The 27,043-nt window shown below is 41.2% G+C and overlaps 1 protein-coding gene across 3 annotated transcripts in view; it reads right to left on the reverse strand.

Moving 5' to 3' along the window:
• The window catches only part of CAMKMT (calmodulin-lysine N-methyltransferase), a 281,839-nt gene that overhangs the window by 253,905 nt on the left and 891 nt on the right, over positions 1-27,043 (reverse strand). For 2 of the 3 annotated variants that reach the window (XM_060754397.2, XM_060754395.2), the window contains exons 2-4: positions 21,821-21,835; positions 10,242-10,417; positions 2,226-2,290 (exon numbers count right to left, since the gene is read on the reverse strand). In XM_060754397.2, the coding sequence (XP_060610380.2) occupies positions 2,226-2,290; positions 10,242-10,417; positions 21,821-21,835 (256 nt within the window). The remainder of the gene's footprint in view (positions 1-2,225; positions 2,291-10,241; positions 10,418-21,820; positions 21,836-27,043) is intronic. The other variant, XM_060754396.2, reaches the window with a different exon arrangement.

The following is a 27,043-nucleotide window of genomic DNA, read 5'->3' on the forward strand; positions in this document are numbered from 1 at the left end:
GAGGGCAGAACATTTGGTCTCCTCTGGCAAAACATTTAAATCCTAAAGCAGCATAAAGGCATTGCACAAATGAAATGGAATTGGCAAAACCTTTTGAATTGAAATACATTTGCAGTAATCACAAGGTTTGCCATTTTAATCCTCAGTGCTTTTAATTTCTGCAGTTTTACTTTCTGCTGTTACATATTCCACTGACATCAGCAATCACACCTACACCCACTTACTTACCTACCTTAGACTCTCTTTGCTCAATCTTGGTATTAGTCCCTTGGCAACAAGTAAATCTCATGGAACTCCTTTCTCCTGTAAATTTTTGAATTATTTCTCCTACCTGGCAGTACTTCAAGAACACATTTTCGAAGCTTTCTTTGGACTAGCTTCATAATAAAGCCCGAGGCATTCTAACAAGATGAAAGCTTCCAAGTTGAGGCTGAATTGTACAGAGTGTTTTTCCTACACAATTACCTATCCTTTAGATTCTGTTGTTCTTGTTGGCATTTTGAGGTCAAAAGTTAGTTTGTGAAACTGACATTTTTCTGCTCCTGAAATGTCAGTGTGTAATGAAGTGTAACTTCAGGTTCATAAGAAACAAAGAGTTGTTTTTAGATATGAATCAGTAGTATTTAACAACAGTTTCATGTTGCTTCTAATGGAAGGGAAATGCTAGCTCTCTTTTTTGGCCTGACAGATCTACAGAATTTTTGAAAAACAATTGTCCTGCTTTTCTATGAAAAACTATAAAAATAACCATTACTTAACAGAAACAAATTTATCCAAGGCAATCTGAGAAACAATGGAATCTGGATGTATTATTTCAACACAGTACTTCAGCTTCTTTCATACTAATACAGAATTTTTGTTTCTAATGTCACCATGTAAACATTATCTTGAACAAGTTCTGAAACTATGCGAACCCAAAAAGCACCCTACTCCTAACCATGCTATAGGAGCCCCCGGTGGCGCAGTGGGTTAAAGTCCTGTGCCGGCAGGACTGAAGACCAACAGGTCACAGGTTCGAATCCGGGGAGAGGCGGATGAGCTCCCTCTATCAGCACCAGCTCCTCATGCGGGGACATGAGAGAAGCCTCCCACAAGGATGATAAAAACATCAAAATCATCCAGGCGTCCCCTGGGCAACGTCCTTGCAGACGGCCAATTCTCTCACACCAGGAGTCACTCCTGACACGACAAAAAAAAACAAAAACCATGCTATCATGCTGATAGCCTTCTGTCACATAATAAATTAGACACATGACATATTTTGCTTACACCATTTAAAATCCAGATCACATACCTGCAACATTTACACATTCACTGTACCTTCAAGTTCATCGAAAATAAGAATATGAAGAATGATTTCACGTTAGTGTTTTCAGAAGAAACCATTAATGCTTTTTACTATGACTAAGACAATATAAAGAATCTTGCTGCCAAGTCTCTACTGGCAGAATTCCCAAACCTGAAATGCTTCAAAATCCAAAATTGTCCACATTAATAGCTGAGGCAATGACATCTTTGCTTTCTGATGTTTCAATGTACACAAACTTTGTTTCATGCACAAAATTATTAAAAAATATTGTTTATAGAATTACCTTCAGGCTATCGGTATAATGTGTATATGAAATATAAATTAATACTTTGGTCCCATCTCCAAGATATCTCATTACATATATGCAAATGTATCTGCCCAGGGGAGGGGGGGGGGATTCTAAATCAAAAATAGTTTTAGTCCCAAACATTTCATATAAGGGATACACAATTGGTAGAAGTTAAATGATTCAAATGGAGCATGACTCATACCAATTCAAACACATGACATGACAGTCAATGTACCTAAATACAGTAGACTAGCAGTTAACTGACACTCATGCAGATTGGTAGATGCCGGATAAATGTAGCTTCTGGTTGCTTGGGAGTTACTATTAAAAATAGGCCTAACTAATATTATACCCCATACTATTCCATACCATAAGTTCTGTATTGACTTGATATTAAAATATAGTAAAAAGCAAATAAAATACAGTTAAAAGCAAATAAAGACAAATAAAAACAAATGGTTTGATTTTATTTTTATTATTATTTAAAAGGTTATTTCTTCCATTTTTTGCCGACTGCTTGAGCCTTCCAGTTGCTTGAGTTCTGGTTAACTGAGAGTCTACTGACAAAGGTTTATTGTCAGGATTTACACTATAGTAACACAATAATCATTGAGAAAAATTACTTACAAACATTCCCTGTGTTGTCAAAACTTTCCAGAATATCTTCAACATTTAATAGTCCATTGTTCCATCTAGAAGAGAAAATCATAATTACAATCCCACAACCAAAATTATGTTTAATTTTTGTTGCCTTGTTTTTAATGCCTTATTTTACATTATAACGCTTCAAACAAGATCTCACAACACTATAAACACTAGAGGAAGAGAAAAATCATTAGCTGAATATACTGTTTTAAAATCATAATAAATTAACATTCAAAGAGTAGATGGCATCTGTGGAAAACTTTTGAATAGTTCCAAACTACATTTATTTCTTACTTTGCTAGGGAGAAGTGGGTGGCATTTAGGTATCATGACAAAGCCTGACTTTTAAGCTTTTCTTCACTCTTCAGGCAAAATCCATTTAAGTTTACCTATACATAAATCACAATAGCAAGGACAGTTATATACAAAGGGAGGATGATCAAATTTCATCATTTCTGAGACAAATAAACCAAAAAATACAAAGTCAAATCTTCCTGCCCTTTCTCTCAGTCCTACCTCCTTTGCAGGTGTGGTTAGTAAGGACGAGAGACAAGGCCTTCTCAGTGGTGGCCCCTTGGCTGTGGAATTCCCTCCCTGGTGAAATCAGGTCAACCCCCTTCCTCCTAACCTTCAGAAAAAAACTAAAAACGTGGATGTGGGACCAAGCTTTTGATAGTAAACTTTCAGTGCAATAAGTCAATACGGAATGGTGTGATGGCAACTGGAGTGGTGCAATAACAACTGGAACACCCCGGACTATGATATTGGATTATGTGATTTTAATAATTGGTTTTAATGTCTGAGATGTTTTAGCAGTTGCTTTTTTATGTATATGTTTATTTTGTTGGATGTATGTTTGTGTGGCATCGAATTGTGCCTTATATGTGTGCCACTCTGAGTTCCCTTCAGAGTGAGAAGGGTGAGGTATAAATATGGCATATAAAATAATAATAATAAAATAGACAAGTTATATCCTTTCAGCCTCATAGAAAGACAATGGCAAACCTCTGAAATTTTGCTAAGAAACTCTATAACATCATTGCCAAAAGTCATCTTAAAGGCACCCAGGATTAAACATTTCTGGAAATCTTATTTCTCTTACAGATGATGATTTTGAAGGTCAGTTCTCCTTCCCAAACCCTAAGATACAACTCAGAGAGTCTTAGCCAGTTCTCCTCATTTTACAATTGTCTATATGGAAAGCATTTTGCATTGTAAATGTTAAAACAAGAATGCATTTTGTCTCAACAACCAGGAAAGTACTTCTTCTAAGAGCACATTAATGCACCATAGTTTTTCCAAATAGGATGCTGCTGGTAGTGATATTTATATACCACCTTTCTCCCAAAATTGGGAGTCAAACCAGTTTACAATTAAAAAAACAATAAAATTAAAATATATATTTTTCTATGGTGTACTGGCTTGAACATTGACTATGATTCTGGAAACTAGGCCCTAATCCCCACTCAGCCATGGAAAGATGAGTGAGCTTGGGCGAGTCACATTCTCTCAGCCTCAGATGCAAGGTAAACTCCTCTGACTGCCAAGAAAATACTGTGACAGGTTCACCTTAGGGTCATCATACCTTAGAACCACTTAAGGGAACACAACAACAACAACAACAACAACAACAACATACGAAAAGAACTTTTAAGAAATATTGAAGTACCAAAATTTATTTATTTATTTATTTAGAGAATTTATATCCTGTCCTATCTCACCTCCGCAGAGGGACACAGGGCAGCTAACAACCAGCACAGCACAGTGCCCACAATAAGAAAAGCATAAATATCAACAATATAATCAAAATAGTATAAAACAATATAAAAACATTAAACACAACACCAGTGATTTTAAATGATTTTTTAAAATGCTTTAGAATAAAATTATTTAAAACAATTCAGCCCATTCTTTAAAACTTTCTACTTTAAAAGGCTGTCAGAATGAAAATGTCTTTGTCTGGTGATGGAGAATGAAAAAAAAAAGATTACTAGCTCAGTATAATTCTTGCAGATTTTAAATTTAACATCCTTACCATCTATGTGCTAACCTTCCATAGCATGTTGATTGAGTATTATGTTTAAGTTGAATTTATAGTTTGTTTTAATATCATCTATATGTTTTCATATCTATCTCATTTATATATATCCTATTTAGGCTGGAAAGCTGTAGATGCATTTTTCTGTTGTGTTTACAATATTCACAAATGAAATATAATTATTATATTTAATATAAGTACATAACACTTTGTTTAGCTATAATGTTAACTGTGCACAACTGTTCTTGATTAATTGAAATCAATTTCTCCCCTAACGGTCTAAAATCAGACACCAATTTTAAAGTAAATCAATAAAGAACAGAGGCAAGATCAAGCTATTAAATTTACTAATAAAATATTCTACAGTCTAAATATAAGATATCATGTTCTCATATTCAAAGTGAGCCTTACTAAAGAAAACACCTTGGTTTTTCACTGTTGTATAATTGCAATGCTTCATTTAAGGCAATAGCTTTTGGTTCTTTTCAGGTCCATTTAGACTGCAATCCTGCTCACACTTATCTCGGAATACTTTCTATTAAACTCAGTGGGACTTATTTCTGAGCAGAGAAAAATGCTATACATCTCCAGCTGCAATATGGGACACAAAGAATAATTTACAATAAATGTCTATTTTCCCCTTTCTCTCTCTAAGTTAAGCAGATGCAAAATAGAGCAAGCCTTCCTTTACTGTTAATACATGTGCAAAAGGGTTCAGCTTGCCATGTAGGGATAAAGCCATAGACTCATACATCTTTTTTTAACACAAGTAAAGATAACAGTATCACCTTCAGTCTGCCAATCTCTCTTTTTCCAAAAGGTAAGCAAAAAGGAACACTGAAAATGCCGCTATCGTAAAACAACTTGTACTATGATGTAAAGTATTCATGGTCCGCAATTCATCAGCTGAGGAACTATGTTGCAAAGCATTGCTATGATGTAATGTATTCCTAGACCCAGTTCGACCCACTGGGCTCATGTAGCCCCCTGCCCCAATCACAGTCCCTTTAAATGCTATATTTGGACCAATTGGGAGCACAATACCCGGGGGGGGGGGAATTTTTCATAAAATGTAGCATGAAATGTATCAATATATGGGGAACTAAGTAGAAAGATGAAGACAGCAGGCAAGAAGAGAAACATAGCAACAAAGAGGGAAGAAATCAAATAAAGGATGCACACCTGTCAGTAGTGCGGTTGTTCTCCACCTGTTGGTCCCAGGTGTTTTGACCTACAACTCCCAGAAATCCCAACCAGTTTACCAGCTGTTATGATTTCTGGGAATTGAAGGCCAAAACATCTGGGGACCTACAGGTTGATAACCACTGCACTGGAGAGACTGAGGCAGAGGAAAGGAGACTGTTGGGCGTTGCCTGTAAAGTTGTTTAAATAAAGTTCCCTGATTCCAGCATGAGTCTTACTGATAACTGAAACATGCCAGCTGCCTTCATCTCTCTACTTGAGACATGCATGATCTTCACCCGTGTTTCTATGCTAGGTTCAGGAACATATCCCCCACAGATACAGAGGTCACACTGTATCACTTATGCGGGGAAACATCTACCACAAATAAATCAAGGCTTCTCTTTGCTTGTTCATTTCCTTAACACAATTTTTAATTAGTCCAAGTTTGATGTGTAAAGGTGGAAGAAATATCTTCTTTGGATCAACTAGTGGGTCATATATAACATTCTTCTGCCCTGAAACCAATTAATTGTGGAGAGGCCAGTCTTTTCTGAAATAATGCAAATCTCTTGCTTGACTATCCAACTCGCAGAGGAAACAGCAATACTTTCTGTAACGAAGCTGCAGACCCAGGAAAATTGCATCAACCTTAAGATCACCACACAAATTCCAGTTGTGTTTTGAGTATTGAAGGGTTGTATGTTCTCATCTAATTCTTTCATATGAACAGAATGTTTGACACGTGTAGAAGGGTAGATATTGCGGTTGCACAGCAAAACTGACTTCAAATTTATGAATCTGTCAGGAGCACTTTGATTGTGCTTTTCCTGCATAGCAGGGGGTTGGACTGGATGGCCCATGTGGTCTCTTTCCAGCTCTATTATTCTATGATTCTATGATTCTATGATTGATGAGTCCAAAAACAATCACCATTTTGTTGGGTCGTGGTTACATCTGTGAACACAAAACAATCCATTGATGTCACAACAAAAGGTCACACTGTCAGCTTGGCTAAAATATTTTGTCAAATCATCTTCAGTGAGGAGATTTTCATATTGGATGACAAAAGCTTCCATCTGCATCCAACCACCATCATTGCCTACCTCCTCATCCTCTAGTGTCCATGCCTCTGACATGCCTGAGAAAGTTTCTACATGATCAGAAATGTATTTTTGTGGAATTTTAACAGACTGAGTCTCTGTTACATGTTACATAATGTTGGTCATGGCGATCAAAAATATAAGAAATCTAAAAAATCATGCAAATTACTGTCAAGAAAGAAAATGTTCCATTATTTCACAATACTTGTAACACAAAATTGGCCGTTTCTCAAAAACCTTATGTGGTATGGCAATTTTGAAGTTATTTATGTGAACAACATCAAAAAACACCAAAATGGTAAAGGAAACAAAATACTTGTTTTTCAGTGTAATCTGTCCTCACCTTGTCTGTACCACACACATGTTTTTCCAGACTTCAAACTTATGGTAGTGCACGTACTGGTAACCTAAAAGTTGGACTTCTGCAATGCACCTTACATTGGACTACCTTAGTACCAAGTTCAGAAACTGCAGCTGATTCAAAATACGGCAGAATCTTGTTTGTTTAGAGAACAGCTAAAGGAAAATATTGCACACAAGTGACAGAAATTTAGTTCATGCAGACATAGAAAGCAGAAGGGCTGGAGCAAGGGAGAGGTTTTCCAACATGATTGTCTGAATACATGTATCTCCAGTTTGCTGCAATGTGGAATGAGTAAAACTTGCTTTCATTTCATATAATTGTTAAATTTTCAGAATTTTGAAGAAGTATTGAGGAGGAAAATAATCTCCAAAATAGTGTTATTACTAGCTGAGTTTCTAATTTAGTCTTGATCTTAAATCTGTGTATCATCCTTCTCTCAGTTCTAACCCTCAACTTAGATGTTTGGAAGGTCATGACAATCGGCAAACAATAAAATATGTCACTTGCCTTGCAAAATGGTCTTCAAGCCCTCTAGAGCAGCAACTCTAGCTTGGTTCATAGCATATCTGAATATACAATTTGATCCATGTTGATAGTCCTTGAATGGATACAGCCTGGCCTTTAGACTTTTTGCCATGAGCCACAGACAACCTTGTGAACTTTATACAATATTTAGCCCTGTCAAGATAATACCTGTCAGCCATAGGATGCTAAATGGGCTTTCTTACAAACATCTTGAGATATTGTGCAATTCAAAAGTTGCCTTAATCTAATTTGGAAATAAAACCCGAGTATAATTTTACCATTTTTAACATTATAAAAAGGAACTATTCACAAACTGGGGAATTACTATTACAAACTCGTCAGAAGCTCTAAGAAAGATGGCATATATATTCAAATGATGAAAATATGGGATGGGGGTTTAATTCACCTACATTTCTGTCCAATGAATAAACATTCAAGAGAACATTTCCAAATTTGGGTGGGTTCATTAGCAAACCATTGTTTTTCACCATTACTGATCCATTTTTCCCCAAAGGGGAAAGAACAATTCAGTAAACTTTTTTTAATCATTACTATAGCCGGAGATAATTGGTATTCTTACTTATGCTCTTCATATTTTGCTTTTCCAAAAATCTAGTACTTTTTCCCCTTAAGCAATTATTGTATATCCACAAAAGTGTGTACAATAAGAAATGCACTAGTATTGTATTAGCTCCAATATTTGGCTGCTTTTTTAAAAAAAACACTTGCCCAATACAACATAACTAAAATATTTGTAATTTCAAAAGGCCTTGCACAATTAATAATAAGTCACTGCCAATTGACACTTCTTGTGCATGTCTTCTTCCACTAAAAAATCAATACAGTTCAATGATTCCTACACTGTGAACTCCACAAGTGAGATCCTCCAGAACACTCATCAAGGCAAGAAATACAAAACTCAACATCCTCAGATTCAGAAGGAGCTTCAGAATTGTGTGAAATCAAATAAAGGATAGAAAGAAAGTTATTAATCTAACCTTGGCAACTTATCACATTGCTTTGCTGAAACTGTCAAAATCTTGTAAAGATTTCTGCAGGATTCTACAGCAGCTTTTTGCCAGTGACGGTTGCATTAGAGATTTCAGTGGGATTCCACAGAAAGCTCAGATCATTCTTACAGGAAACACTGCTCTATCTGACCAGCAAATGTACTCAGGCATTTTCAATAAAGAAATTCAGTGTGATGTTGTAGTTTGCATGTTGTACTAGGATTTCAACAACCCAGGGTTCAAATCCCCACTAAGCCACTGAAAGCCATTGTGAAATATTGGGAAAGTCACACATTCTCAGATTTCAAAGAAAGCAGTGAATAAATAACAATAGCCCTAGTGCTCAAGGCCCACGTGCCAAATCTGGCCCTCCATATCATTTTATGTGGTTCTCCAAATACTGGACTGCAACTCTAATATTCCTCACCCTTAGACATCACGTACAGAGCTGATGGGAACTGTGCTACAGCAGGCATCCTCAAACTGCAGCCCTCCAACTGTTTGGGCCTCCAACTATCAGAATTCCTGACCAATGAACAAGCTGGCAAGTGCTTCTGGGAGTTGGAGGCCAAAACAGATGGAGGATCGCAGTTTGAGGATGCCTGTGCTACAGTAACATCTGGAAGGCTTCAGTTTGTTCAAGATAGTGGGGTTTGGGTTTAGATACAAGGCTTGTGGATATGATGATGATGATTATTATTATTATTAACTTTGTTTGTACCCCGCTAGCATCTCCCAAAGGACTCGATGCGGCTTACAAAGGCCAAGGCCTCAAAACATAACATAACAATACACAATCTAAAGCAAATAAAAAACATGTCTGTCTTTAACCTTTCCCCCAACCTCAGAGCCACAATGCTGTTGGATTGCAAATCCCATTATTTCCAGTCTGCATGGAGGATCATCAAAAGGGATGGGAGTTGCTTTTCAATAACATCTGGGGATTCAAACTGGGAGGGAAATGAAACAGCACAGACTACTATGTAAAAAAAAAAAAGATAGTTGGCCCTCTGTAAACATGGATTCTCCATCCATTGATTCAATGGCACTTTGAAAGTAACCATAAGACTGATGTGGCCCTCCATGAAAACAAGTCTGATACCCCTACCCTAGTGTCTACCATGGGGTAATCTATCCCTTCCCCGATCACTATAAAATCCTGATCCACTCCCTGTGTGAAACCCTAAATAACATAAATGCTAAGAAAACCATTCTGAAATATCAAAACACTTTGACTGTAATTCTACACACACTAACCTGGTACTTTAAGATCCATCAAAAACCGTAGGAATCATTCCTAAGAAAGCATGAGCTTCACATACATTTTTCACACATCAGTATTTAAATGTGCTTTGTTTTTAGTTCAGATTCAAACCTAATATAAATGTAAAGGATACATTCAACGATTATATGAACATTTGAAGGCTATATAGAAATGCACATCAAATGAGACACTAAATCTAAGTTTTACAGTAAATTTATCATATCTTATCATGGGACTCAGTTCCTTAAGCCAGTGATTTCCAGGCTATATGATGTGGGGGATCAGCCATTTTTTTTCAGTGTGCAAGGCAGTGACACTACCCACATTTGTGCTCATTAGGTAAGCTTGTTTGTTTCTTTCCTGGAAACCTGTCAAGACCATAACAGATCCAGAGATCTGCAGTGAGTAGTACTACTTTAAAATATGGTATTTACAGCCAAAGTGGAAAAAAGGAATCAGGTAGCAACATACGTCAGGCACAGAAGCATTTGCAGAACCACAATAAACCTTACCTTAAAGATATACTATACTCAGGAAACGAGATGCTTTTGTACTGAACCCAAGTCTCATTGTCCTCTTCAGATAGCTTTCTGTCCTCTTTCGTGCTGAAGAAAAGATTGAATGAAGCAAATCTCCTTACTGATACTTGCTGAAGGTGGACATTCTCCAAGTGTTTTTCTTTCAGAACCTTGAATAATAAAAATGGCATTCAAATATAAAAGCATAGAACAGAACTGTAATGCATACAACAAACTGCAAAATCACAGAACGGGGGAACCATGATCTGATGAATATTGCTTATGTATTTATAAACTTGACACTGAGAACCAGTCTACTGTAGTAGTTCGGGTATTGGACCAGGACCCTGGGAGACCAGAATTCAAATCTCCACTTGGCCATAAAAACTCACTAGGTGACATTGGACAAATTATACTCAGTCTCAGAAGAAGACAAAGACAATCCATTTCTGAACAAATCTTGGCAAGAAAATCCCCTGATAGGGTCACCTGAGGGTCACCATAAATCAGAAACAATTAGAAGACACACAGCAGCAACCTTAATGCCAGACAACTGTAACAAGCTTACTTGGGGGCTTTCCATCTAATCAAGAAAAACCGGCTGCAACAGATACCTGGTTTGGAAAATGCATGTAATTGTAGTTATTGTATTTAACTGTATTTTAACCTAACACATACAATACTGTTTAATTATTATTTTAAATTTTTGTTTTTGCTTTGTTTTAAATTGATCAAAGTGTGTGACTGTTAGCCGCCTTGAGTTCCTGCGGGGAAGAAGGTGGGATATAAGATAATGATGATGATGATGATGATGATATCTTTCTCCCACCAGGAGAGAATTCCCATATCTACATCACCTCCAACTATTTCTCAGACACAATGTTTGTCATAAATTACTGCAACATACATAATGGATCAGCTTCTCTTTTATTCCCCATTATACTTTTGCAGTTCATCAGATAGAAACCGCTGCACACAATTTATGCAAGATAGCAAAGTAACCTAATGGACTGAAAGTGAAATAAAGGAAAATCCAACAAAATATTAGGGGAAATCCTGGCTGTAAGTACTCCTTAACAGTAGAATGGTCTTCCTCAAATGGTGGTGGTCTCTCTTTTGTTAGAGGTTTTTAAAACAGAAGGCAGATTGCCACCTTTCAGGGGTACTTTAGCAGTAGGCTCCTGTACTGGCAAAGATTGAACTAGATGGCATTGAAGCATCTTTCAATTCTTAGATCAAAGGTACACAATAAAATGATGGTGATAGACTCAGTTATGAGATCTACACCTTTGGAAGCTCTCTGAGCAGAAAAGCCTTTTAGGCTCCCTGAGATAGGCTAAATGCTTTGATGTGTTGAAGCATGTGTTGCTAAAGCTCTTCTTCTTGTTGTTGTTGTTGTTGTTGTTTTAGTTCCCCACCCAATATATCTGTTATTCCAAACTGCTGTGCAGAACTTCATAGCAGCAGATGCAAGTCTATTTTGGCTTTTGTCAAATAATTGTTTTTTAATTACTGTCAAAAGAAAACAGACATCTACAAGTCCCGATTCAGCAGGATATGATACCTGGGGCTATAGAGTTCAGACAAGACAACTAAAACTACTTGCTCTTATTTGGTAAATCATTAGGTGAGTTAATTAAAAATTAATTCATAGTATCAATTGTCAAAATACCAGTAAAATTAAAAGTGTTAAACTATGACCATGACAGGTTCATGTTCATATTAGCAGGACAAGGATAGGACTGCTACTAAGTATTTTATTATTATTATTTATTATTATTATTATTATTATTTGCATTTGTTGACCGCCACTCTCAGCCCGAAGGCGACTCGTGGCGGTGTACAGAACATAGAACATAAAGACAACAGTTACAGTAAATCCAGATCATGACGCACATCAACTAACACACAACTAATTAAACTAAAAATCCGCTTCGTCTTGTTAGGGTCATAATCAATCTCGTGGTCATAGTCCATTCCGGTGGTCATTCCAAAACATAGTACTTAATTGAAGGCCTTTTCGAAGAGCCAGGTCTTCAAGCCCTTACGGAAGGCCATGAGGGAAGGCGCCTGTCTAATTTCAGCGGGGAGGGAGTTCCACAGCCGGGGGGCCACCACCGAGAAGGCCCGCTCTCTAGTCCCCGCCAAGCGTGCCTGTGAGGCAGGCGGGACCGAGAGAAGGGCCTCCCCGGATGATCTCAAGGTCCTCGTGGGCTCGTAGGCCGAGATGCGGTACTCAAGGTATTTTGGGCCGGAACCGTTTAGGGCTTTGTAGGTTAGCACCAGCACCTTGAATTGGGCCCGGTAGCTAATCGGCAGCCAGTGGAGCTGGGACAGCAAGGGCGTTGTGCGCTCCCTGCGTCCCGCTCCGGTTAACAACATGGCTGCCGCGCGCTGGACTAGCTGGAGCTTCCGGGCCGTCTTCAAGGGCAGCCCCACGTAGAGAGCGTTGCAGTAGTCGAGGCGGGATGTGACCAAAGCGTGTACCACCGTGGCCAAGTCAGACTTCCCAAGATACGGGCGCAGCTGGCGCACGAGCCGAAGCTGTGCAAATGCTCCCCTGGTCACCGCTGAAACCTGGGGGTCCAGGCTCAGCGATGAGTCCAGGGTCACACCCAAGCTGCGAACCTGCGCCTTCAAGGGGAGTGCGACCCCGTCCAGCACAGGCTGTAACCCTATACCCTGTTCGGCCTTGCGACTGACCAGGAGTACCTCTGTCTTGTCTGGATTTAATTTCAGTTTGTTCGCCCTCATCCAGACCGTCACAGCGGCCAGGCACCGGTTCAGGACTTCGACAGCCTCCTTAGTAGCAGGTGGGAAGGAGTGACAGAGTTGGACGTCATCTGCGTACAGGTGACACCGCACCCCGAAACTCCGGATGATCTCACCCAGCGGCTTCATGTAGATGTTAAACAGCATGGGGGACAGGATGGAGCCCTGAGGAACACCACAGGTCAAAGGCTGTGGTGTTGAACAGGAGTCCCCCAATAACACCTTCTGGGTGCGACCCTCCAGAAATGACTGGAGCCACCGCAAAGCGGTGCCCCCAAGGCCCATCTCTGCAAGGCGTCCCAGAAGAATACCGTGGTCGACGGTATCGAAGGCCGCTGAGAGGTCCAGAAGCACCAACAGGGACACACTCCCCCTGTCTAGCTCCCGGCGGAGATCATCCACTAAGGCGACCAAGACCGTCTCGGTACCATGTCCCGGTCTGAAGCCAGACTGTGCCGGATCCAGATAATCCGTGTCTCTCAAGAATACCTGGAGTTGTGAGGCCACCACGCTTTCCATGACTTTGCCCAAGAAGGGGAGATTGGAAACAGGCCGAAAGTTGTCAAATTTAGTGGGGTCCAGTGATGGTTTCTTCAACAGCGGCTTTATAATAGCCTGTTTTAGGCTCGCTGGAATCGTGCCTTCCCGAAGGGAGGCATTAACCACCACCGTTACCCACTCAGCCAATCCCCCTCTGGCCTCTTTCAGAAGCCAGGATGGGCAGGGGTCTAGGATGGACGTGGTAGGCCTCATTCCTCCAAGTATCTTGTCCACATCCTCGGGTTTCACAAGCTGAAAAGAATCCATCAAAATAGGACAAGCAGGTGCTTGAGTCACATCCACAGAGACTGCATTTAATGTGGCGTCCAGCCCAGAACGGATCAAAGCGACTTTGTCTGCAAAGAACCGAGCAAATGCTTCACAGCGCGTGTCCGAGTTGTCAGGGCTCCCACCTGAGGTAGGGGGAGTTAAAAGACCTCTGACAATCCGAAACAGCTCCGCCGGACGGTTTTTTGCAGACGCAATAGTAGCCGCAAAGAAAGTTTTCTTTGCGGCTTTTATTGCCGCGGCATATGCCCTTAAAAAGGACACAAACCGTGCTCGATTTGGCTCGCTTGGGTCCGAGCGCCACACGCTCTCTAGTTCCCTCTTTCTTCGCTTCATCGCTGCCAGCTCCTCAGTGAACCAAGGAGCTGGTTTAGCTCGGTTACTTGAGAGGGGACGTTCCGGAGCGATCCTGTCAATAGCCCTGGTCATCTCCCCATTCCAGAGAGCGACCAAGGCCTCGACATGGTCACCTACCGAGGCGGCGGGAAAATCCCCAAGAGCCGTCAGGAATCCGTTCGGATCCATAAGCCTCCTAGGGCGGACCATCTTAATGGGTCCTCCACCTTTGCGGAGGTTAGGGGGCGCAGTGAGCCTAAATCTGATCAGGAAGTGGTCGGTCCATGGCAACGGAGAGATGGACAACTCCTCCACACCGCCACCTTGCTCCCATCCCTGACAGAAAACCAAGTCCAATGTGTGTCCAGCACAGTGGGTGGGGCCAGTTATTTGTTGGGACAGCCCCATGGTTGCCATGGCAGACATGAAGTCCTGAGCCGCTCCTGTGAGGGCCGCCTCGGCATGGATGTTGAAGTCCCCCAGCACAAGGAGCCGTTGGGACTCCACCACCAGGCTCGAGACCACCCCCGCTAGCTCAGGCAGGGAGACTGTAGTGCAGCGAGGTGGACGGTACACTACAAGAATCCCTATTCTGTCCCGGTCACCCACCCTCAGGTGGACGCATTCGAAATTTGTGGTCTGTGGGATGGGACTCCTGGTCAGATGGATGGAATCTCTATAGACCACTGCGACCCCGCCTCCCCGTCCTCCGGTTCTTGGTTGGTGTTGCACGGAGAAGCCTGGAGGACAAAGCTGGGAGAGGTTTACGCCCCCCGCTTCATCCAGCCAGGTCTCCGTGATGCACGCCAGATCTGCCCGCTCCTCCAGGATTAAATCCTGGATCCAAGTTGTTTTCCCGTTGACAGATCTGGCGTTCAACAACACCACCTTCAAACCGGAGGGCCCGCTCACCTGGTTACACCAATTTACCTTAGGAGACCGGTTGGGGGTTATTAATGTGGATAAGCGGTCCGAATTAGGCCGAATTCGAGGTCTCCTTTTCCCGCATCTCCTCCTTCCCACCACGACCTCTATGGGGGCCCCTCGGCTCATGGAACACCTCCCCCCCTCCATGCCGCAGTCTAACGCCAAGGACTTACTTCCAGCTTTATACGTTGTTTGACTATCCGATCTTTGCCGGTCCACTTTCTTTCCCACTACCCCCCTCCCCACCTCATTTTTATTTATAGGGTCCAACCTACCTCCTCCCCTGTCCCTCACACTATACAATAGTAACAAGGATAACACACAGAGGGGGATGGGGGACCACATAGATAACAACGGTACAAGGCGGTGTTGGATGTTCTGGCCACACCACAAGAATAGTTCATAAAGTGCACAATAAATAGCTAGATCTAAAGTGCAGTCGCTATAGAAGCTAAAGTGCAGTAGCTAAAGTGCAGTAGCTAAGGTGCGGCACGGAGGGCTAGGAAGGGACGAAAGTGCTAATGCGGTTGGAAAGTGCTAATGGCGGCACAGGCTGGCGCCTTAAAGTGCTCTTATTCATAAAGTGCTATATCTCAACCGATATAAGCCCGGAATGTGCAAGCTGGTATATAAACACCCTCTAATGGAGCTGAGATGATAATCAATTAACTTAATGCTAATTATGACCCAGATGGGGTCTCAAGACGATCGAAATGAAGCGGATGGGGCTTCCGGAGATGGTGACTCGACATGGGCAGCAACTACACACTCTGTACTAACACAGAGGAGGCCAGCCTAAAGGTCTACAAAAGGCTAGCATAAGGTCTACACAACGGTCTGCACAGAGGTTACACAGAGACTGTACAGAGGAGGCCAACACAGTATTAGGTCTACACGAAAGATCACAAAAGGTCAGCACAAGATGTCTGCTCTGAGGTCCGCACAGGAATAGCCAGATCCTCCGTAGACCGCAGCCCAGCTGCAGCTGGCGATGATGATGGTGGCCGCGACAGTGGTCTGGCAGCGACTGTCACCCGACGGAAAGGCAGCGACAGCCCTGAGTCGTGGCGGCTGTGGTGGTCTGGCAGTTGTTCGGCCTCTCCCGCGAGATGATGGTGGTCTCGTCCGGGCGGCAGCGATGACGGCCCAGCGGAACAGGCAGCCGCCCAGCGGCGGCCCGTTGGAAATAGGGGTGCAGCCGCTGCAGTTCCACGAGGCGGCGGCGGCGGTCCGGCAGCCCGGCGGCGATTCGGCTCCCACAGAGGGCGACCTTGTTCAGGGCGGTGGAGACAACGCCTGCATTGACTGCGGCCCGTCAGCAGCGGCGGTCCCAACAGCCGCGGGGCGTCGGTGGCTCAGCGTCGGCCTTGCCCTTGCACAGTAGAGCCTACTGTGGGACGGCACTCACCCCTTCCGGGCGACGGCGGCAACGGCCACTGATGATCCCAATCCGCGGCCTAGAAGCAATGGCGGCCGCGGCAGCGTCGGCGGCGTCGGCCCGATGGTTACAGCCTAGCCGCGACTTGGCGCCGGTCTGCCCGGCCCGGAGATGGCCTGGGGGAGATGGTTTGGAGGTCGCAGCAGCGGTGGTCCGGCGGTGTTCGACCCCACCGCAGGCGGCGGCGGCCCCGCCCAGGTGGCAGCCCAGCGGCTCAGCAGGAGCGAGGCCCAGCTACGCCCGTGGGAATGGCGGCTCGGCGGAAGCTGAGGCGGCTCGGCGGTAGCTACAGCGGCCCAGCTGAGGTAGCAAGGCGGCGAGCTGAAGGGACCCGGCGAATGCAGCAGCAGCGGCGGCGGCCTTGCGATGGTCCAGCCAGCCGATTGAGAGGCCGCGGGGGTGCCGAGAGCGCAAGGGTGAAGGTAGGACAGGCCACGTTGTAATGGCGACCACTCCTCCTCCTTCCTCCTCCTTCCCCCTTGCTTCAGTTTTTCCTCCGCCTTCTTAGCTTTCCCTCAGCTCCGCAACCCTCTATGGGGAGCCTGAGGCTCAGGGTTTCTTACCCCTCAATTTGACGGTGGATTGATGAGGGGATGGCACAGATTCCTCCGGATTTTCGAGAGTTAGGTGGAGCAGCTCTGAGTTACCAGCCGCTCGCCACCATGCCGGAACCGGAAGATTTTACAGGCATTCAACCACACAGTTCAAAGTTATGATAGCACAGTGGAGAGAAATCACAGAGAATTGACAATTGCATAGTTATATTGTCATAACTCTGTCAGTTTAAGCAATATTGTGGGAGGAAACTGGCAGACAGAGAAAGATGGCAAGGAAGACATAAAAGAGTAATCAGGTTAACTGACATCTCATTATCAGCCAGGCCTAGATTCTGTCTCCTCCATTGGAACAAGCTGCACTAGCAAAACTGCTGAAACTAAACACTTCCAAGAATGCCCAGTTTTATCTGGATTCAAAACTAACTGCCCATTCCCTCCTGATTTTCTTCTTTCCCCCTTTTTCTTCTGCTCCTTCAGTGGCTTTTTACTCTGGTGTACATCCTATACAAGCTTCAAAAACGATTACTCCTCTGCATCCTCATTACTTTTTCCTCCTCCTTTCTCTACTTCTGTCCTCTTCTCCCACTGCAACACTTTTCCTTTGTGGCTGGTCTCCCCTCCCCTTCATCCTGGCACTCTCTTCTAACCTTCTCACTTCTACCAGCCAACAGGCTTCTGTTTCTCTCTATTTTAGGATTACCATATTCTGATTCCCCAAATGCAGGCATCTATGTTTGTATTGTGCACATTATGGAAATCATGTGGTAAACAATGTATAGGTTGACCTCCATACACATACATACATGTGTGCATGCACACATACTATGCTCAGAAACATTCCTTTCAAGCTTCATTATAGATAGGAAAAAGTTGGGTTTTCATAGGCCTTTTCAATGGAATGTATGAGTAAGTGTTTTGTGTACTCCCTTTGACCACCTCTTCTCACATAACTCTTATGCCTATATCATAACAGTAATAACATAGTTAAATAATGTATCTCAAAAGTATCTTTCCTCAGAGAAAAGTAGTCATATGCATGTCTTTCATGAGGAGTAAGTAGCATTTACATCAAAAATCAAACTTTTTTTTCTGTAGGGCAAATCACCAGACTTGATGAGCAGCTGTCCTAACAACGAGGTACAGAGAACAATTGAGATGGTAAGTCTGCCTTCCTGTCTGATCTGCCAAAAGGATTATTTTGTGTCTGTCATTGGCTGGTTTGAGAAGTCAGAAATCTTTACAGGCATAAGGCAGCCCCGGTTGATTTATCTCATGAGCATCTCATTTTGAAAGGAGGCAGCTAAATGAAATAAATAAATCCAAACCTTGTCATATGTCCCTATAAACTCAGTAGGAAAATAAGAGTTGGAATATCAATTCCTATTTGGTTATTAGGATGAAAACAGAGATATCAAGAAAATCTATTCCAAATCTGACCTAAACTTACCAAAACGCACCTGCACTGTAGAATTAATGTAATTTGACACCACTTTAATGGCCATAGATCTATACTATAGTATCCTGGGATTTGTAGTTTGATGAGGCACCAGCATTCTTCAGTAGAGAAGGCCAAATGCCTTATAAAACCGTAACTCCCATGACTCCATAACACTGAGCTAAGGCAGTTAAAAGTCTTGTCAAAATGCATTAATTCTACAGCATCCATATACCCTTAGTCTCCTTTGCAACCTTGCTGGTTGAAACATTTCCTTATCAATTTCTAGATCCCCCTAGCAATGTGGTGACTGACAGCTTTCATGTCAGCAGAGTGTTGAATCCATTCCATGTTTTGTTCTGACCTTAAAAGCGTTCTCCTAAATGCTGGACCTATTTGGGAGATGGGGTCCAGAACCATGGAGAGCTCTATTAAAATTCAGACTGAAACATAAAACAAATTCATCACTTCATTAACATGAAAAGCATCACCTTCCACTAATTGATGGCCATTTTAACAGGATCATAAAATTCTTCTGCCCATCTATTACAATAATAGCATCAATCAAATATTTAGTTACTGAAAGCTTTTTAATCCAAAATTCAGCAGGACACCAGAGATAATAGCTTGACCTAGTATGATACACAAATAAACTATATGAAGAGCCATTAACATTCCATATCTATTTCAATAATCTCCTGGAATAATTTCTATATCTAGTTTTTATAATGCTATGGTAAATACTGTTTAGCTATTTTAGAAACTAGGCCAAAAGAAAAGGTGACAAACCTATTCAAGAACGGCTCAGAGAATACTTTGGAAAGGTTGAAAGACAGTCTTCTCTGTTTACATGATGCCCTCTAAGTGAACTTCAAGGATCACTAACTTACCTTATACAGCCATTCTAAATGAATGTGCCCCAGGGACCAATATAACAAGCACATGATCCAGAAAAGTAAATGAGAATGGTCACTGAGGAAACAGAGAAGCTGGGGGAAACAAGGAAGCAAGGAAGGAAAGAGGCTGATTCACAAAGGTATAACCTACATTCTTAAATAATCCCAACTGTAGAAAATGAATAAATAATCAACATTCAGCTGAGAAGCATTTCACTTAACTGTATGGGATAGATATTAAAAGACACTTGAAACTTGATTTTTTCCCCCTGTCTTCCTGAATCCAATATATCTAATAATTAAATGCATAGTCAGTGAAAAGTTCTAGGATTTTTTTTAAAAGTTTTATACTTCAACTCATCTATCCCTATTACTTCAGAAATAGTAAAAAAAAAATTAATTTCCAAAAACGAGTATCAGCATCCTTTTAAATAGCTCAGTGAACAAAAAGTCCAGTAATAATTTTGCATTGGCTCTGGTTGCAGTATATAAAACGTTTACAATCTCTACCATCATTGAATAAGAACTGCAAAAGCCACTAAAGCCACTTAAGTACATATAGATGTAGGTACAACATATAGGACGAGGATTCAGCTTCAGTCTTCAATACCATAATATTTTGAAGAGTTGGACATACCTAGCCTCATTAGACTCCAAAGTGCACTTGCACAAAATTCAGCTTTTAATTTATGCATGAGCATTTTGCTTCTAAACATTTGCACCTAACAGCAACAGTGCAATGTTTTGTGAATTCAAGGTAAGATAGAAAATATTGCATGTAAGCCCTCTTCTTTAAAACTAACAGTTATTTAAAAGGAGTCTCCAAAAAAGTTTTAACTTTCAACCTCATAAAAAATAGACAAGAGAAAAATATAATCCTAGTTCATCATCTCATTAGAGAGAGAGAAAAGTACAGAAGTAATGTGGACATTTTCTATGTCTAATTTACTGAAATGTCAATACAAGTGAAAATATAGTTATAATACTGATACTTTGATAACAGTATTTAGCAGATTGAACCAGAGTGACCCATCCCCAAAACTGGAGGACAACTCTCATGCACTAGAGGGGAATGGGAATTGTGGCCCAACAACCATAGCCAACAAAACAAATGGTTTGGAATGCTGGGAATTGCAGTGAAAAAATATCTGGGTAGTAACATGACTAACACCCCAATTTTTTAAAATTTGCATTCTGTAAGCTGTGACGCATTTTTTTACCCATACGAATTACATTGTAAGGTGTGATATGCAAATATACCATATCCAAAGGAGGGTTTGCATGCAAAATAAATCATGTTCCACCCAAACATCCAGAACAAATAAAAATGGTGGAATGACAGTGAAATTAAATAGGATGAAATATAACAGATGAAGTAACTGATATTTGCTCAGAACCTGATTCTACAGGTATCTCAGTATCTGGGAAAGTGTTCTCTCTAGTTAAGTTTCAGTTTCAGTTCTGGTGACCTGATGATGTCCCCCCCCCCCTTGGGGAGAGAGGGTGATCTATAAATAGTTTTATTATTTATTATGATGGGGCAAGAGACTTGATTCAGTCTATTCACCATACCTAAGCTTTAGCCTTGCCCCCCCCCCCCCCTTAAATGGTAAGATCCAGAGTAGGCTGACTGGTGATATCTATGCCTCTCATGATTATTTAGCTGTGTGGTGCCATAATCTATCCCATAAATTTCCTCAGCCTGGTACTCTCCATATTATTTCCATGTTATTTAATATTGATATAAAGCCATTAGTGAGGTCATGGTATATCGATGGCATCCAGCTCTACTTGGAAACAGAGTGACTTCTCTTTGATGAGATGCAGGAGCAGATAACTTAAGACTGTTCCTGGATCCAACTGGAGACCCAGGTGGATTCCATTGTCTGGTATTTTTATGACCCATCACCTAAAGTATTTTATAGGCGGTAATAACGTGGCCACAGTAGTTTATAAATTAATAAAGTCCATGTTCAAATACTACAGTGTGCTATACATAGGGCTGTAAGCAAACAATATCCTCATCTGGACTAAAGGCAGCTTCTAACGGTTCAAACTATATGAAAATGAAAGACTTGGCACCTGGCCTGTGCATACTATGTGGTGCGCACTGTGAGGATGACAGTTTGTCCCACAGATTTCCCAAACCTGGTGCCCTCCAGAAGTACAAGACTACAATTCGGGGTCATTCCTATATCACATATGTGGAATGGATAGAAACCATAAATCCAAAATATCTGGAAGGCATCAAGTTGGGAAGACTGGAGTGGGGACTCAAGCAAAAGAATTAAATGGATATGTATGGACATGTGTATGAAGATACAGATTGAGAATGGGTAACAGTCCAACTGGTGTGTATTTTTTAAAAAAACATGCAAAAGTACCTTCACTGCTACAAGCTGTACAGGAAAGAAAAAGAAACCAAGGATGAAAAATGCTACAATAACTACTTATCATGTCAAATCTCAGGGAAAGCTATTGTAGTGTGTTCTGAAGACCCCAACAATCAAACAGCAATATTATTTGCTATAATACACTTATGCAGAGAGTACACAAAGCAAGAAGACACAACATATCTGGATCAGATTTGGTCTATATCAACAACCAGCAGACATTCAGGACGCACACTATAAACCTTGAAATGCTGTGGTGCTTGATGTTCACTCTTATCAGTTCAACAGTCAATCCTTTTATTGACAAGATTTTATATTCTTAGTCTTGTACAATCAAAATCAAGGATTTGCAGTCTGATTATATTAACAAAATGAGCATTCGCTGTTTATAAATTCTTGCTATTTAACTCTTTGCAAGTGATAAGCTATCATTCCTGAGCTAGTTGCAGGCACCTCAATGTCCCTGTCCACATTTGAATACATTTTGTGTACATTACAGTGACAATCCTATAGCATTTCCCAAACATTCGTTCTACTGAGTTTTGTTTTTGAAAACTTTTAAAAAAACATTGGTGAGTGCTCATTTTGAAAATATTAGTTGGACAACAATGCCAATTCACTTTTGGAGAATTCTACATAAGATACCCACTGATAGTGGAAAATTATGATAGTATACTATTTGTTTGTTTGTGTCATTTTCCTATTTCTTGAGATACAACAAAATGAAACATAGACCTCCAAGACATTAAAAAAACAGTTCATTTTTAAAGCCATGGTGAAAAAATACATTTTTACTCCTACATTCAGTAGGGGTGGAACAGACGTTGTTGTTGTTAATTGCCATCAAATCAACTTTGAGTTGTGGCAACCCTATGAATGGGAGACCTTCAAGTCAACCTGTTATCAATAACCTATTAGCCTGCAACTGTTTGAAATAACATCTGTAACTGGAGTATTGCTACAAAAACATGCCTGTCTAATGTAGTCAATGGTGGGAAGTCTTTCAAAAGGTGGTATTTCAAATGCCTTCTCCACAAGCCAGTTAGAGCTTTACACTAAAACTGACACCTTTAATTGGGCTTAAAAAAACGGAAAATCACTGCAGTTGATTTAGTATTGTTGCTACATTTAGAGTTTTAGTTTAAAACCAACAACATTAATTAAGCTCCAAAAATATTGGAAAACTTTGCAGTCATTTCAACACTTTATAGTACAGTCCAGACAATAACTGACTACTACATTTTACACTGGCTGTAATTTCCAAAAACGTTTCAGAGGGAACCTAATACAGAGTCTTGCTATCAAAGTGGTGGTCCACGGACCAATGCCAGTCTATGGGCTGCATGTCCATGGCAAGTTGACAGTTTTAGCTAATGGGCACAAATATGATGCCAGTTCCTTGTACATTGGGGGGAAATGTCAGTCTACCACAAGAAGGGTTGATTTGGGTTTTTTTTTTCTTCAAATAGCTAAATCTGCAGGATGACTAATATAATATGATCCCATTTTAAGAGTGCTAGCCATTTTTCTCATCATGCACTTTGAAAGATGGCATACAATCGTGTCTCATTTTACTTAGAATCATAGAGTTGGAAGAGACCTCGTGGGCCATCCAGTCCAACCCCCTGCCAAGAAGCAGGACAATTGTGTTCAAAGCACCTCCAACAGATGGCCACCAGCTTCTGTTTAAAAGCCTCCATAGAAGGAGCCTCCACCACACTTTATGGTAGAGAGTTCCACTGCTGAACAGCTCTCACAGTCAGAAAGTTCTTCCTAATGTTCAGGTAGAATCTCCTTTCCTGTAGTTTGAAGCCATTGCTCTGCATTCCTAGCCTCCAGGACAGCAGAAAACAAGCTTGCTCCCTCCTCCCTATGACTTCCCCTCACATATTTTATACATGGTTATCATGTCTCCTCTTAGCCTTCTCTTCTGCAGGCTAAACATGCCCGGCTCTTTAAGCTGCTCCTCATAGGGCTTGTTCTCCAGACCCTTGATCATTTTAGTCGCCCTCCTCTGGACACATTCCAGCTTGTCAACATCTCTCTTCAATTGCGGTGCCCAGAATTGGACATAGTATTTCAGATGTGGTCTAACCAAGGCAGAATAGGGGGGTAGCATGACTTCCCTGGATCTATACACTATACTCCTATTTATACAGGCCAAAATCCCATTGGCTTTTTTAGCTGCACCATCACATTGCTGGCTCAAGTTTAATTTGTTGTCCATGAGGACACCAAGATGTTTTTCACATGTACTGCTCTCGAGCCAGGAGTCCTCCATTCTATATCTTTGCATACTTAAGCACAATAGTTCCTAAACTTTACACTAGTACAATTAAATTTAGGAACTAGCAATATGGCTCAAAAGACAGTACAGAATAAAGGCACATGGCATTTGGCTCCAAGGGTTTACAGCAACCCATGCTGCATCCATAACACAAGACTAAGTTCCCTTCCACGCAGCTGAATAAAATCTCACATTATCTGCAGTGTGGATTCAAATAACCCAGTTCAAAGCAGAGATTGTGAGATTTTCTGCCTTGATATTCTTGGTTATATGGCTGTGTAGAAAGACTCTGAGTCCACACTGCCCTATATTCCAGTTTAAAGCAGATATTGTGGGATTTTATTCAGCTGTGAGGAAGGAACTTAACACAATGAAAACAGCAAGATTATGAAAAGAGCTATACTACCGCACTTCAACTATCTACAGTCCAGATCCAATTGTCAGTTTCAGTGCTTTTATTGAATCAACAGAACTTGTCACTCAAAAAGTTGCTTATATAAATCCCACTGATTCATTCAAAACTGAAAGTCATAAAAAAAATCATACACACACACACATACACACACCAGTTCTATAGGAATTTGGCACTGTAAATCCAAAAATGAACTGAGATTTACTTCATCAAATAAAACTTTTTCACACTTTGCTTTAACATGCCTACATTGTAAGATGTGGCAGAACTAAATTAATTTTGTGATTACTAATGAAATTTGTGAAAAAACTGAGTGTGGTATGATATTTTTTTGTGTGTGTGCTTTGAATTCAGTATATTTAAAAACAGTTATAATACCGAAAAATGGTTTTTCATTGCAGGCCAGTGATTTGGATTTAAACCTACCACTCTATGGAGCCAAAAGTGGTCAAGTGCATAGATGAAGAAGGGGAAATCTAACACTAAATTCCTTATTCAACTGAAGTCAGCCCTCCACATTCACTGGGGTGAGAAGTGCAGGGCTGCCATAAAAGTGGAAAGATCATAAATAAAAAATACTATTTTTTGACTTGAGATAACACCTCTCCAAGGCCCCTGAGTCTGCATTGCTAGTTAATTTGAGATAAACAGAAAACCTGGGATCATATCCTGGAATATAGGGCCTGTCTATGGGCCCTTCCACACAGCCATATAACCCATAATATTAAGGCAGAATAGCCCACAATATCTGCTTTGAACTGGAATATCTGAGTCCACAGTGCCATATAATCCAATTCAAAGATAATGTGGGATTTTATTCAGCTGTGTGGAAGGAGCCTGAAAGGGCCCTGAGTCCACACTGCCAGATAATCCAGTTCAAAGCAGATATTCTGGATTTATATAGTTGTGTAGAAGAGACCTATGCCTTACTTAAGACAGGAAAGCAGGATATTGTTATTATTGTTGTTGTTAAGAGGTTTGGCCCAATTCTAGCATTGGTGGGGTTCAGAATGCTCTGTGATTGTAGGTGAACTATAAATCCCAGCAACTACAACTCCCAAATATCAAGATTCTATTTTCCCCAAACTCCACCAGTGTTCACATTTGGGCATATTGAGTATTCGTGTAGAGTTTGATCCAGATCCATCATTGTTTGAGTCCACAGTGATCTCTGGATGTCGGTGAACTACAACTCCAAAACCAAAGGACACTGCCCTCCAGAAACCTTCCAGTATTTTCTGTTGGGTCATAGGAGAACTGTGAGCCAAGTTTGGCCCAATTCTATTGTTGGTGGAGTTCAGAATGCTCTTTTGATTGTAGGTGAGCTATAAATCCCAGCAACTACAACTCCCAAATGACAAAATCATATTTTTTTTTAGTGAAGGACATACATTGTGTTGTTAGGTGTCTTGTGTCCAAATTTGGTGTCAATTCGTCCAGTGGTTTTTGAGTTCTGTTAATCCCACAAACGAACATTACATTTTTATTTATATATAAATGTTTTAATGGTTCTTTGTTATTGTAGGCATCAAATTGTGCCGTCTGTAAACGGCCCTGAGTCACCTTTGGGCTGAAAAAGGCGGTATATAAATATGGTTATTAAATAAATAATAATAAATAAATAAGCAAAATAAATAAGCAAAATAAATAAGCAAATAAATAAATAAATAAATAAATAAGCAAATAATAAATAATAGCCATGGCTCAGTCCTTTGGGCGATATATAAATATGGTTATTAAATAAATAATAATAAATAAATAAGCAAATAATTTGTTGTTCATTCGTTCAGTCGTCTCCGACTCTTCATGACCTCATGGACCAGCCCACGCCAGAGCTCTCTGTCAGCTGTCACCACCCCCAGCTCCTTCAAGGTCAGTCCAGTCACTTCAAGGATGTCATCCATCCATCTTGCCCTTGGTCGGCCCCTCTTTCTTTTGCCTTCCACTTTCCCCAGCATAATTGTCTTCTCTAGGCTTTGCTGTCTCCTCATGATGTGGCCAAAGTACTTCAACTTTGTCTCTAGTATCCTTCCCTCCAGTGAGCAGCCGGGCTTTATTTCCTGGAGGATGGACTGGTTGGATCTTCTCGCAGTCCAAGGCACGCTCAGAACTTTCCTCCAACACCACAGCTCAAAAGCATCGATCTTCCTTCGCTCAGCCTTCCCTAAGGTCCAGCTCTCACATCCATAGGTGACTACAGGGAATACCATGGCTTTGACTAGGCGGATCTTTGTTGCCAGTCTGATGTCTCTACTCTTTACTATTTTATCAAGACTAAGCAAATAATAATAAATAATAAATAATAGCCATGGCTCAATCCTATGGGATCAGGAGAGTTGTTTCATGAAGTTTTTAGCTTTCTCTGCCAAAGAGTCCTGGTGCTTCACTGAACTACAATCTCTGCAGTGAGCCATGGCAGTTCGAGGGGTGTCAAACTGTGTTAATGTCAATGCAACCTAGGGAAGAAACTGTGTATTTAATACAGGGGTCCTCAAACTAAGGCCCGGGGGCCAGA

This window comes from Anolis sagrei, chromosome 1, assembly GCF_037176765.1.
Source record: "Anolis sagrei isolate rAnoSag1 chromosome 1, rAnoSag1.mat, whole genome shotgun sequence".
Lineage (NCBI taxonomy): Eukaryota > Metazoa > Chordata > Lepidosauria > Squamata > Dactyloidae > Anolis > Anolis sagrei.